This window comes from Mixophyes fleayi, chromosome 7 (genome assembly GCF_038048845.1).
Source record: "Mixophyes fleayi isolate aMixFle1 chromosome 7, aMixFle1.hap1, whole genome shotgun sequence".
NCBI lineage: Eukaryota > Metazoa > Chordata > Amphibia > Anura > Limnodynastidae > Mixophyes > Mixophyes fleayi.
Genome location: NC_134408.1, coordinates 15697853 through 15711235, shown reverse-complemented (window position 1 = coordinate 15711235; position 13383 = coordinate 15697853). Strand labels below are relative to the sequence as shown.

At 44.4% G+C, this 13383-nt stretch overlaps 1 protein-coding gene across 1 annotated transcript in view; it reads left to right on the top strand.

The window, feature by feature from the left end:
* RHBDL1 (rhomboid like 1) overlaps positions 1–12614 on the top strand; it is a 45821-nt gene extending 33207 nt beyond the window's left edge. The window contains exons 5-8 of the mRNA XM_075179118.1: positions 6983–7095; positions 8606–8706; positions 10318–10378; positions 11802–12614. Of these exons, the coding sequence (XP_075035219.1) occupies positions 6983–7095; positions 8606–8706; positions 10318–10378; positions 11802–12073 (547 nt within the window). The 3' untranslated portion in view covers positions 12074–12614. The remainder of the gene's footprint in view (positions 1–6982; positions 7096–8605; positions 8707–10317; positions 10379–11801) is intronic.
* Positions 12615–13383: the final 769 nt, after the last annotated feature.

The following is a 13383-nucleotide window of genomic DNA, read 5'->3' as shown; positions in this document are numbered from 1 at the left end:
AGTCTAACGATCTCCCCGGTGTTCACCAAGAACCGCCGCAAGGCGGGGTGGGCTTCGCTGCCAGGAGTCGCAGGTCGCGGTCCCCAGGTTCGCCTCAAGATGTAGTACAGCGGAGTGAAGCGGTGGTAGCGGAGTCAACAAGCCGGTTCGGTACACAGGACTGGAGTCAGGCAGAATTAGAAGGCAACTCGGAGTCAACAAGCCAGGTTCGGTACACGGGTCACAAGAATAGGAGAATGGTCAGCAAGCCGGGTCGGTACACAGGGATTAGAGAGCCAGGGAAGTCAAACAGGCAGAGATCAGCACACAGGAGACACTGGAAACAGGAAGACACTGCAATCTACGAAGAGCAGGAGCCAGGAACAGGTAAGTGTTGCTCTGACACTCAGCGAGTGTCAGAGTGAGGTTTTTATACAGACGGGGATTCAAAATCCCCGCCTCTAGGTTGTGGTCATGTGACCGCCTCCGGGTGCGGTCACATGGTCCTGAATGCGGAAGTGCGGCTGGACGGAGCGGCGGGGATAAGGTAAGTCCGTAACAGTACCCCCTGCCATAAAGGTGGACTCCGAACACCTAATAGGGTTTCAAAGGAAATTTTTTATGGAAGGATCTAAGTAGACGGGGAGCATGTAGGTCAATGGCTCTTACCCATGAGCGCTCCTCAGGACCGTAACCCTTCCAATCCACCAAGAACTGTATGGCACCTTGAACTTTACGAGAATCTAGGATAGTTTTAATCTCGTATTCAACTTGATCCCGATCCACAGCAGGAGGAGGAGTTCTGGATGAGGTGGAGAATCTGTTGGTTACCATCGGTTTTAACAAGGAGACATGGAAGACATTGGGTATGCGTAAGGAGGGAGGCAGACTCAATCTAAAGGCTACGGGATTAATAATCTCAGATATAGCAAATGGGCCAATAAACTTGGGAGCAAATTTTTTACTGGGAACCTTTAAACGAATGTTCTGGGTGGATAGCCACACCCTGTCACCAACTGCAAAACTTGGAGTCATTCTTCTCCTTTTATCGTAGAATTTTTTGGAACGAGTAGTTGCTTGTTTTAAGTTTGTCTTGGTTTGTTCCCAAATATCAGAGAAGTTACGAACCAGAGAGTCCACTGCTGGAACTTCAGAAGATGAGACTTGAGAGAAGGTGGGTAGTCTAGGATGGCAGCCATACAGAACAAAAAAGGGGGAGTTAGAGATGGCCTCATGAAAATGGTTGTTATGGGCGAACTCGGCCCAAGGGAGAAGGTCCACCCAGTTGTCTTGGTTACTAGAGATAAATATTCTTAGAAACTTCTCTAATTCTTGGTTGGTTCTCTCAGTAGCCCCATTGGACTGGGGATGATATGCGGAAGAGAAGTCAAGCTTAATCCCGGATTTATTGCAAAAAGACCGCCAAAATTTTGATATGAATTGTGATCCCCTATCGGAGACAATATGTTGAGGACAGCCATGGAGGCGAAATATTTCTTTAATAAAAATATCGGCTAAGGAGGAGGAAGAAGGAAGGCCTTTGAGAGCAATAAAGTGAGCTGTTTTAGAGAAGCGATCCGTGACCACAAGCACTACAGTACAGGATTTGGAAGGGGGAAGGTCCGTGATAAAATCCATGGAGATCTGTGACCAAGGGTAATCAGGAATGGGTAATGGGAGCAAGCATCCATAAGGCTTCTTCCTAGAGGTCTTGTGTTGAGCACATTTGGAACAAGCAGCAACAAATTTCTTCACATCCTCCAGCAAGGAAGGCCACCAGTAGCTTCGGGACAATAAGTCCCAGGTCTTGCGAATGCCGGCATGCCCAGAGAAGAGTGAGTGATGAGCCCAGTGAAGGAGCCGGGTGCGTAGATGTGGCAAGATGAATGTTTTGCCTGGAGGGCAGCCCTTTTTCAGGTGTGTAGCTGCCAATACTTGACATGGATTTACAATGAATTTCTTATCCTCCGAGGATTCCATGTCAGCTGGATCAAAAGAGCGAGATAAGGCGTCTGCCTTCGTGTTCTTAGATCCTGAGTGAAAAGTGATGTTGAAATCAAAGCGTGAGAAGAATAAGGACCACCTTGCTTGTCGAGGATTTAGACATCGGGCAGTGCGTAAGTACAGCAAATTCTTATGGTCGGTATATATGGTGATAGGGAATTGTGCTCCTTCTAGTAAATGTCTCCATTCGGAGAGAGCCAATTTGATGGCCAGGAGCTCTTTGTCGCCAATCCCATAATTCCTCTCAGCAGGTAAAAAGCGACGGGAAAAGAATCCGCAGGGATGAAGTTTTCCAGAAGGACCTCGCTGTGATAGTACGGCTCCTGTGCCAACAGAAGAGGCATCTACCTCCAGGACAAAGGGACGAGAACAATCTGGCTGTTGAAGAATGGGTGCGGATGAAAAGAGAGACTTTAATAATATAAAGGCTTGGATAGCCTCAGAGGACCAAATACCAGCGTTAGCAGATTTGCGGGTCAATGCTGTGATGGGAGCCACGAGAGAGGAGTACCCCTTGATAAATTGACGATAATAGTTGGAGAATCCTAGGAAGCGTTGAGTGGCTTTAAGGCCTGAAGGTTGGGGCCAGTCAAGTATGGCTTTCAATTTTGTGGGATCCATCTGTAGACCGGTGCCCGAAATAATATATCCCAGGAAGGGAATTTGTCTCTGCTCGAAGGTGCATTTCTCCAATTTGCAAAATAACTGATTTTTTCGGATACGAGAGAGGACCTCCAATACATGAGTACGATGAGATGCTAGATCTTGAGAAAAGATGAGAATGTCGTCCAAGTAGATGACTACAGATTGGTACAAGAGGTCTTGAAACAGCTCATTCATAAAGCTCTGAAATATGGCTGGGGCATTGCATAGCCCGAAAGGCATGACTAGATATTCAAAGTGGCCGTCTCGGGTGTTAAACGCCGTCTTCCATTCATCCCCCTCCTTAATGCGTATAAGGTTATACGCTCCTCTGAGGTCAAGTTTAGAAAAGATGGTGGCACCCTTGATCCGGTCAAATAGTTCAGAAATCAGTGGCAGAGGATACCGATTTTTAACGGTAATGGCATTCAGGCCTCTGTAATCAATGCAAGGGCGGAGGCCCCATCTTTCTTTTTTACGAAGAAGAAGCCAGCCCCAGCTGGGGAGGCAGACTTGCGGATGAAGCCCCTGCTTAGATTTTCTTGGATGTACTCCTCCATAGCCTTAGATTCCGGGAGGGAAAGGGGGTAAACACGGCCCCTGGGAATGGGTTTACCAGGTATCAGATCAATGCCACAGTCCCAGATTCTGTGAGGAGGAAGTCTAGTGGCCTCTTGTTGACAGAAAACATCAGAGAAGGTTTGGTATGGCTCAGGCAGGAGAGTCACAGGAAATTCTTGGGTACGTCTGGGACTATTCGGGGGAACCACTCTCTGTAGGCAGCGAGAGAAGCAGGACTGTCCCCAGGACAATATGTGACCAGATTTCCAGTCCAAGGTGGGAGAGTGGGCACGAAACCAAGGAAGTCCTAGGATGACTGGGTTGGTAGATCTTTGTATTACTAGAAAAGAAATCTTCTCCCGATGAAGTGCTCCTATCTGAAGTAGAAGAGGAATAGTGCGTACCAAGATGGACCCCTCAGGGATTCTTCCCCCATCAATGGCCATCAGAGAAATGGGTTGTTCCAAGGCTTGTGTGGGAATAGCGAATTGTTTTACTACTGTGGCAGAAATGAAATTTCCTGCGGCCCCGGAATCTAGAAGAGCCGACTGCGGGAAGGTCTTTTGTCCTAACTGAAGGGAAATGGGAATAGACAGGCAATCATTACTATTGGGAACTGACTGACACTGAGAAAAGAGGCCCAACGACACAGCTCCAGAACTCGTTAGGCCCTGTCGTTTCCCGAGCGTTTGGGACAAGAACTCAGAAGATGGCCACTCTCTCCACAATATAAACACAACTTGTTCCGAAATCTCCTCTCCCTCTCTTCGGCTGATAGGCGGGTCCTCCCAAGTTGCATGGGCTCTTCAGGGGGAAGAACAGGGGTTTGGAAGTTGGGGGCCAAGCGAATCATGCTACGCCGCGACTGTTCCTTCTCGGAATTACGTTCCTTGAAACGCAAATCAACTTTGACACAGAGGGAGATAATGTCGTCCAAAGATGTAGGGAGTTCCTGGGATACCAACTCGTCTTTGATTCGGTCTGAAAGGCCCTGCCAGAATGTAGCTACTAGAGCCTCATCATTCCAGCGAAGTTCAGAGGCCATGGTTCTGAAGTGGACCGCATACTGCCCCACAGACTGGTTTCCCTGGCGGAGTCGTAGTAAGCCGGAAGCGGCATTGGACACCCTTCCTGGCTCATCAAATATTTTCTTGAAGGTGGACAAGAAGAGGTTGAAGTTATGTAGAATGGGGTCGTCCCTCTCCCATAAGGGGGAAGCCCATGCTAAAGCTTGACCGGACAATAACGAAATCACATAGGCCACTTTCGTTTTTCCGGAGGGGAAGTTCCCAGGTAGAAGCTCGAATTGTATAGAGCATTGATTTAAGAATCCTCTGCAATTTTTAGGGTCTCCATCGAACTTAGGTGGGTTAGGTAACCGTAGCTGCGAGGAAGAAGCTGCTGCTGCTGCCTGAGGTACAGGGGCCACTGCCGGCCCAGGTGATCCACCAGCCACTAGGGTGTTCTGGACAACATCCAAGCGAGTGGATAGACTATTGAGGAATTTTAAAAGTTGCTCTTGGTTAGCTTCTTGTTTATCCATCCTTCCTACTAAATGCTCCAACAGATCTTTAGCTGTGGTATCCATGGTCAGAGCAAACTGTAACAGATTCTGGATACTATATTACTAATCTTGATTAGCGCTGGCTTACCTGAGGTGCGGAGTCTAACGATCTCCCCGGTGTTCACCAAGAACCGCCGCAAGGCGGGGTGGGCTTCGCTGCCAGGAGTCGCAGGTCGCGGTCCCCAGGTTCGCCTCAAGATGTAGTACAGCGGAGTGAAGCGGTGGTAGCGGAGTCAACAAGCCGGTTCGGTACACAGGACTGGAGTCAGGCAGAATCAGAAGGCAACTCGGAGTCAACAAGCCAGGTTCGGTACACGGGTCACAAGAATAGGAGAATGGTCAGCAAGCCGGGTCGGTACACAGGGATTAGAGAGCCAGGGAAGTCAAACAGGCAGAGATCAGCACACAGGAGACACTGGAAACAGGAAGACACTGCAATCTACGAAGAGCAGGAGCCAGGAACAGGTAAGTGTTGCTCTGACACTCAGCGAGTGTCAGAGTGAGGTTTTTATACAGACGGGGATTCAAAATCCCCGCCTCTAGGTTGTGGTCATGTGACCGCCTCCGGGTGCGGTCACATGGTCCTGAATGCGGAAGTGCGGCTGGACGGAGCGGCGGGGATAAGGTAAGTCCGTAACACCAAGTTGTTTATTATTCACACGATGCTAATTAGTCATGGGACATGATCATATGTCTGGTGATAAACAAATAATATTAAATGTAGTCCTGCTTTTTTTTGTCAACTCACGATTTTTGGATTCCTATTGTGAAGGGGCGTGGCTTCAGGAAAATAGTTCATGGTTGGATGCGTTAAAGCTGTGGTTGGGAGGATTATGTGGTTAGGGCTTATATCATTCCTTCAGCACTGTGTACTAGTCAGTAGATCAGGTGATTTCCTTACTTATGTGTTATCAGGACTATCCACAGAATATGGTCTGGCGTTGCTTCCTGCTGTGTTTTTCAGTCATGTATCTATATAATTAAGCAGCACTGCTAATTTTACATTGTCCTGAGATGCAGCGGGGCCCTGCCGTTCTTTCTGCATTGGATACAATTGTCTCTTGAGAGCAGCTTGCTGTTGCAGGACAATGACAATGAGCAACTCTGCCTGGTGATATAAAGACATGGCTGAAAAACACAAATTTGCTGCTTCAAATAACGTCCTTTGCTCTGAGAGACCCTTCAATATAGAGCACGAAGGACCAAACAACAGAACAGAACCTCAACCTGTGGTATATAATGGCACCATAAGATCCTACTCTGTTCTTTCTGTGTGGTTATTATATATTAAATCCAAGTAATCTAAGAAGTAGATTTACGCTGCATATATATTACCCCCAAGAAGATAGTTTCAATGGTTTCCCCAGGCAATGTAATTGGTATCATTTATGGATATAAGGGATACTTAGTAAATATCTATATACACGGGGGGGTGGACTTGGTAACGATCTTAATACACAAGGGGTACTTGGGAAAGATATATAGGCATGATGGGTTACCTAGCAAACATTTATAGACATATTGAGGACTTGGTAGGAAAAAGGTTGAATAATCCCGTGCAGTGTAAATGTTTCGAACTTGCAGGTAATATAAATATTTGCATAATTAGCAATTTTCATTTTTGTTTATTAACTAAATGTTGTATAAATAACAACTGAACCTCATTAAACAACATACAGAATATTGACGTTATTGTGTGTTTAGTTTGAAAAAGTGGAGATGTTGCCTATGGCAACCAGATTCTAGCTGTCATTTTTGTAGAATGCCCTAAATAAATAACTAGAATCTGATTGGTTGCTATAGGCAACATCTCCCCTTTTTCAAACCTGCAGCTTAATAAATTTAACCCCTGATGTTTCCCATCGTTAGTGTGTTGCTAGCTGCAGAGACTATAGTCATAGTTTAAGCTGGAGAGTTACTAAAGCCACATACACATCGGATGCAGTTTTCAGATTCAAAATGCAGGTTTTACTAGCCTGCTGTATGGAGGTTGATAAGTAAAAAAAACATCACACGTGTTGCGATTTGCAAACACCCAAACTGCATGGTAAAAACGGACGTGAGAGTAGACTTAACACAAGCGACAGTCTGTATACCTCCCATACAGTATATTACAAATGTTGGTGATCATTTCTTTAAACTCCATTTCCTCCCATAGATAATAATACTTCTCTGTGTAGAATGTTCTATGTGCACTTTCTGTTCATCATGCGACATCTGTGCTTCTTACAGCCTGGAACAATTGGGATTTAACACCCTGCTACAGCTGATGATTGGCGTACCTTTAGAGATGGTTCATGGGGTGCTGCGGATCAGCTTCCTGTATTTAGCTGGGGTGCTGGCAGGTGAGCCCACGCTTTTGTCACTAGGATTCAGGGGCTGGCTGGCAAATTTTAGCCTTGGGGGGAGACTCGGCTCGGCAGCCTATTAAGAACATTTTAAAGGAAAAAAAAATGTTTCACAGCATTCACAGGAATCCGACACAGGTATGCTGAACCATTTAACTGTATATTAGCAGTTGTCAGGATGGTAAAACAGTTCCAACGCTGGTTCAGCAATCATATCAGAAACAGTACACAAAAATCCCCACCACCTACATCTGGCTAGACATTACTTCCCTGTCTGCAAGCCGGCCACTTACTGACATCGGTGGTCCCACCCACACATACAGACAGTGTCTTTAGCCTCCACCCCAAGCACTACAACAAATCACAGCAAACCAATCACACCCATGTGGAACACCTCTGTGTGTGTGTGTGTGTGTGTGCTAAAAGAGGATCCCCGGGAACCTTTAACCCAGTCTGCAGCCTGCTGCTGCAGACTAGCTGAGTGTTTATCAGATCCCTTATAGGGGAACTGTGGCAAAGAGGCATATTTGCCGCTATATATATATATATATATATATATATATATATATATATGTGCAAACTGCACACAAGTATGAATTTAAATTATCTGCATTGCCACTTTCTTAGCATTATTTTACAATATTTCTGGATTCAAGGCACCTCTAATGCCTCCTACGTGAGATTGACACCTTTTAGCAAGTGCAATATCTTTGCGTCATGTCTTTCTCATATTTAAGTACAATGTCACTTACCATACTCACCATTATTATCCCCATCGAAAGCTCTGGTACAATAGAGTCCAAGTGCCTGGAGGTACCTATAGAAATACTGTAGATATTGTCGGAGGCTGGTAGGTGATGGCCTCTCCTGATTGGGTAGGTGCCACATAAATCCAATCAGGTGTCTCCATCGCTTACATCCCTCCTACAAAATCTTTTCAATTTCTCTGTCTACTCCAGTCCTCCAGGAACTTGGTGATCTTACAGGAGATTAATACGGCAACATCATATAGGCTGAGAAGATCCAAAGTGAAATTAATCAAAGGGGATTCTCCTGGGACCTTTTTTCCTGCGCTATCAGGGTCCATGTTCGTACCAGGCTGTCAAACAGAGGGCCTAGTAGCGATTGGGCTGTTGAATACTATATTGGTTCCTGATCTCGTCATCTTGTAGCTTCAGGGCGCCAATGCAGTGGTCCCAATACAATAGCTATTGGTGCTGGAACCTCGAATGTCATCAGCCTGAAGCGGCAAAATGACAATGGGACGAGATGGGGCCGACATAAGTCTCCGTTTGCAACTTACTTGCATACTGGGCCCTGTGTTGTGAGCGTCTGGTGTAATCATGGACCTTGAAAGCACAGAGAAACGTTGGCTAGAGGAGATACCCCTCTAATTAAGGTGAGTGTAAGGAGAGGGTACTTTTGAAAATGTGCAGTATAAAGATGAAATTGGCCATTAATATCACCGTACTTGTAGTTTTATCCTCCTCCTCTCGTCTCTTCCCAGGATCGCTTGCAGTTTCTGTCACAGACATGAGAGCGCCTTTGGTTGGCGGTTCAGGGGGGGTGTACGCCCTCTGTTCTGCCCATCTCGCTAATGTTGTTATGGTAAGTGTTATACTGGTGAATGGCAGTGTTACCAGCTCCGCAATATAAATAGGGGACACATTCCAAAAGCATAAGTCCCAACAATACTAAATTTAAAAGAGAAAAAAATTTACCAAGCCGTTAAAATTCACATCCCATTTTGATACACCCACGCCTATAGATTTCAGAATACAGTACAATGCACTTTAAAAATGGAAATTATTTGGGTAAGTGAGAATTTCTATGAAGGCGTTGACTTACTTAGTTACTCAGGAGTTATGTTTTAACACTGATATTAAGAATTGTCACACAGAATAGCCACCTAGGCTTCATATACTGTCAGAGACATCCAATAATGGTCTAACATTTGTTTTCATGCTACCGTCTGACAGAATATGGAGCCTCCAGGCAAATCAGTCCCATAATCTCAGCATAATGAGCGACCTCCACACTGTGTGCATATTACAGGGGTATGTTTTTTTTTTTTAATGAGAAATGTTGGCCGTCGTTACACAAAAATTCGAAATGTAAAATGATTAAAAGGATTCTCTGTCTCTGCTGCCATCAAATGGCCCGTGTCACCCTCTCCGACATACATGACATGAGAGGAGGTGACAGCTCGATGGCAGAGAGACGGAGCGCCCTGAATGGATTTGACAGCGCACATAACTGAGCCAAGGTTTCCATCACTGGAGAGTACCGCAGAATTATTATATTGTATGCGACCAGACTGGGAGCATAAGGATGAAAGTCATGTTATTGTGAGAAAGATATTCATGCTCCCCGGGCTCAGAACACTAAGAGGGTCAAATAACAGGACTGATAACGAGAGTAAACTGCGGCCTATTCAGTTGCCATAGCAACCGCATCCTGGGGTAAAGAAAATATGCCTAATGCCAACGCTGACCGAATGTGTCATCTTTGGCATCTCAGATACTGGAATACAGATCTGCAGATGTAGCTAGAGGGGTTCGATATACAATATTTAGGCCAATAAATTCAGTGTCTGCAGAAAAATGTACATGGATTTAACCATAAGACAAATAGCACATTGCATTCATATGTACAGGTTTCAGAAGTCAGTATTGCATAACTTGGGGCTTTAGAATGTCCTTCCTTTAGTACAATGTATTGCTTCAGCCTATAAAATAGCATCCACAAAATGCATCCACGTAGACAAGAAATGCACTTTAAAAGAGCTTTAGCGCCACCTTTCCACAGACCTGTGCTACTACAGGCTCACAGTGTGAAGGAGATGCAAAATTGAAAATAAATGTCAAAAAACGCTTTAAACTACAAGGGGTCTATTTATCAAAGGGAGATAAGCTCTAAATCCTGCAAAACCGGGAGATATCACAGGATTTGATTATCATCTTAGGATGGCAATAGCAGGGGATATTCAATGTAATAATTATTTATTATTGAAACACAGCATATTTTCAACTGTGAATTTTTGAAAATAAAATCAAAATAAACAGCAGTAGAAATCCATCCCTACTGCCACTTTTTAATAAATAGACCTGTTAAGCTTGTATCTCAACATGTGGTAGATGTATCACGCGCTCTTTAACTGATAATATGTCATATATGTCTGTTACCCGCTGCAGTAACGTCTCACACTTTCTCTCACAGAACTGGGCTGGAATGCGCTGCCCTTATAAGGTCCTTCGAATGGTCCTTGCGTTGGTCTGCAGTAAGTACCTACAAAGACATCACGATGCTGGCGACATAATATTCAGACAATTTGAATTTGATTGACCTCTTTCTACAAATTAATATCCTTTTAGGAGTATTAGACTTTAACTTTCGTATCATATATAGTAGTATCACAATCGGGTATCAGGGCCTAATGTAATCACTTTTATAGGACTAGACCAACCTGTAGCCAATCAGAGCATTAGAACACACACAGGGCTAGACCAACCTGTAGCCAATCAGAGCATTAGAACACTCACAGAGCTAGACCAACCTGTAACCAATCAGAGTATTAGAACACTCGCTGGACTAGACCAACCTGTAGCCAATCAAAGCATTAGAACGCGCACAGGGCTAGACCAACCTGTAGCCAATCAGAGCATTAGAGCCCTAAAGTAGAGGTTAAAATAAAAACAAGACCAAAACGTGAGCAGTTTATCAAGGTCCCGATGGCTGTAACATTTTGCAGATACACCAGGATGCCCGGTGGCATTGGGTCCCATGCCTAAGTGCAACATTTTAATTTTGGGGGGAGTTCATCAAACGCCCCTCTGTATGAAACAACCATCTTATTCCTGTATTATTTATAATCAGAGAAACTCATTTTAACAGAAATGTGTAAGAATATTGTTATAAGTATAATTTTTGTAACTGGTGTTTATCAAAACATGTAAACAGTTCCTATGTTCCTCCTCTATTTCTGCATTTCACATACTTTACCCTATCAGTGCCAGCGGTGTTAGGATGTATAGTGCAGGATAGACAGGATTTATATGCAGAATTCCCCGTCAGAGAGCTTAGGAACTTTGTTATTGTTCACAGCCTGACGCATATAAATAAATCTCCTATAAAAGGACGGTGAACTCAAAAATATCTGTGTTTAATGGTGTCAGCCCAGAGGTATGTATACAGCACACATAGTTTTATGTTATCCCTCTGTGCAGGCTCTGAGCAAACTAGGAAGTTGTGAGGAGCACTGTTACATAAAGTAATGGGGAGGGTATGTCATACACATGGACATAATCATCTAGTGTCTTCTCCTACAGTCACTATGAGGAGCACTGCTACACAAGGTAATGAGCGGAATATCATACACATGATTACTGAGCTCCTCCAACAATCACTGTCAGGAGCACTGCTAGACAAGGTATTGAGGAGCACTATCTCATACATACAGATATGGTAACTGACCACCTCCTACAATCAGAGGAGCACTGCTATACAAAATAGCTATGAAGGAAATAGGGAATATCATACACATAGATTAGATAGCCATCTCCTGCAGTCACTGTGAGGAGCACTGCTACGTAACTCTCAAGTATTCCGGATTATAAATTCCATATCTGTACATTAAAAACCAAGATTATTTTGCTTATCATCCCCCATTGGCTATCAAGTGACGACCTTCTCTCTACACACAGTGAGCTCGGAAGTGGGCCGCGCCGTTTGGCTCCGTTTCTCCCCGCCGTTGCCAGCTGCTGGCCCCCAGCCCAGTTTCATGGCCCACCTGGCAGGGGCGGCCGTTGGGGTCAGCATGGGATTGACCATCCTGCGCAGCTACGAGGAGAACCTTCAGGACCAGTGCGGTTGGTGGGTCATCCTGCTGTGCTACGCCACCTTCCTGGCTTTCGCTATCTTCTGGAATGTGTTCGCTTATGACCTGCTCGGTGTGCAGATCCCGCATCCTCCCTGACCTTTGACCCTGATTGTCTCAAACCCTTTAAGGATTCTTTGGTGCTGAAGCGGACCTATTCTTTAACCCCCAGCAAAAGAACTCGCTTCTTGACACTGTGCTGGAGCCTTCGGCAGCATGGGGACCGAGAAGTGTACACTGGAGCCAGATTATGGGGTGCAAGGACGCCCCTTTCCATCTCCCTCCAGTAAAGCAGAGTGATGTGATGCTGTTTGCTATGTATATATGTGGTCAGGTGATTTTATAATCTGATTTTTGTTCCCTCTAAGTTATTACTGCCTGTGCGTTGAGTTCTCTAGGAGTTGGGTTATCACCAGGTACCTCCATTAATTCTCCTCTCCATGATCAAACGGCTTCATCTGCATTTCAATCACACATCCTTGTGTTTTATATTTATAAAAATACAGCCTCTATTTATCTGCCTTTAATAAGCTAACAAATGCCTTACATTTCCTATATCTATGAACCATCTTACCTCACACAGGCCCCAAAGGGACACGGTCTTATATTTATAAAAAAAACAAACAAAAAAACGCTTAAATTATTGAGGATTCTGTGTTAATCCGCCCGTTTGATTGCAAGCTCACGTCGCTCACTTTTATTCAGTACTGCCATTTTCAATCAGACAATAGTCAGGGTCATGTGCCAAGTATTCATTGTACAAAAGGACGAAATAGTACTTTTAAAAAAGTGAGTTTAATAAAGGTTCTATTTATTTAACTTTTAAGGCATCGATTACAAAACAGCCACAGAAAGAGTATAAGAGTTTGAAAATTATTTATAGAAATGTATAACAGTAAAAAGAGATTATAATTACACAGTCATGGAATGTAACTGAGGAAGTATTTAAGAAATGACAGATTTTGTACCCCAATAGTCTCTCGACATCTAACCCTTCATACACTTCCGTAGTGACAAAAGGCCATTTTTAAATAAAAACAATAATATTTTAGAAATCTTAAAATAATTCTCGCATTTTATAAAATTACCCCATAATCACCATAATGCCTCGAACATTATTTGTGGGGAGAAGCTTTGAAAGAGCATGGTGTCCATAAAATAAGTTTTGGCAGGACCTGCTGAAGCAGAGGTAGGTGACAAGTGGCGTGGCAGCTATTGTGGAACTACAAATCCCAGCATCCGCAACAGATGTCTAGCCGCAGTTTGCCAATGCCTGCTCTAATGTAAACTCATCATACTAATTTTGAAGGTGCGATGCCCCCTATATAATAAACTACAACTGTGCCCACATCATCGTCGTGCCATCCACCTATATTATCTCCAGCGTGGGTGGAGCCAAGCGGACCACG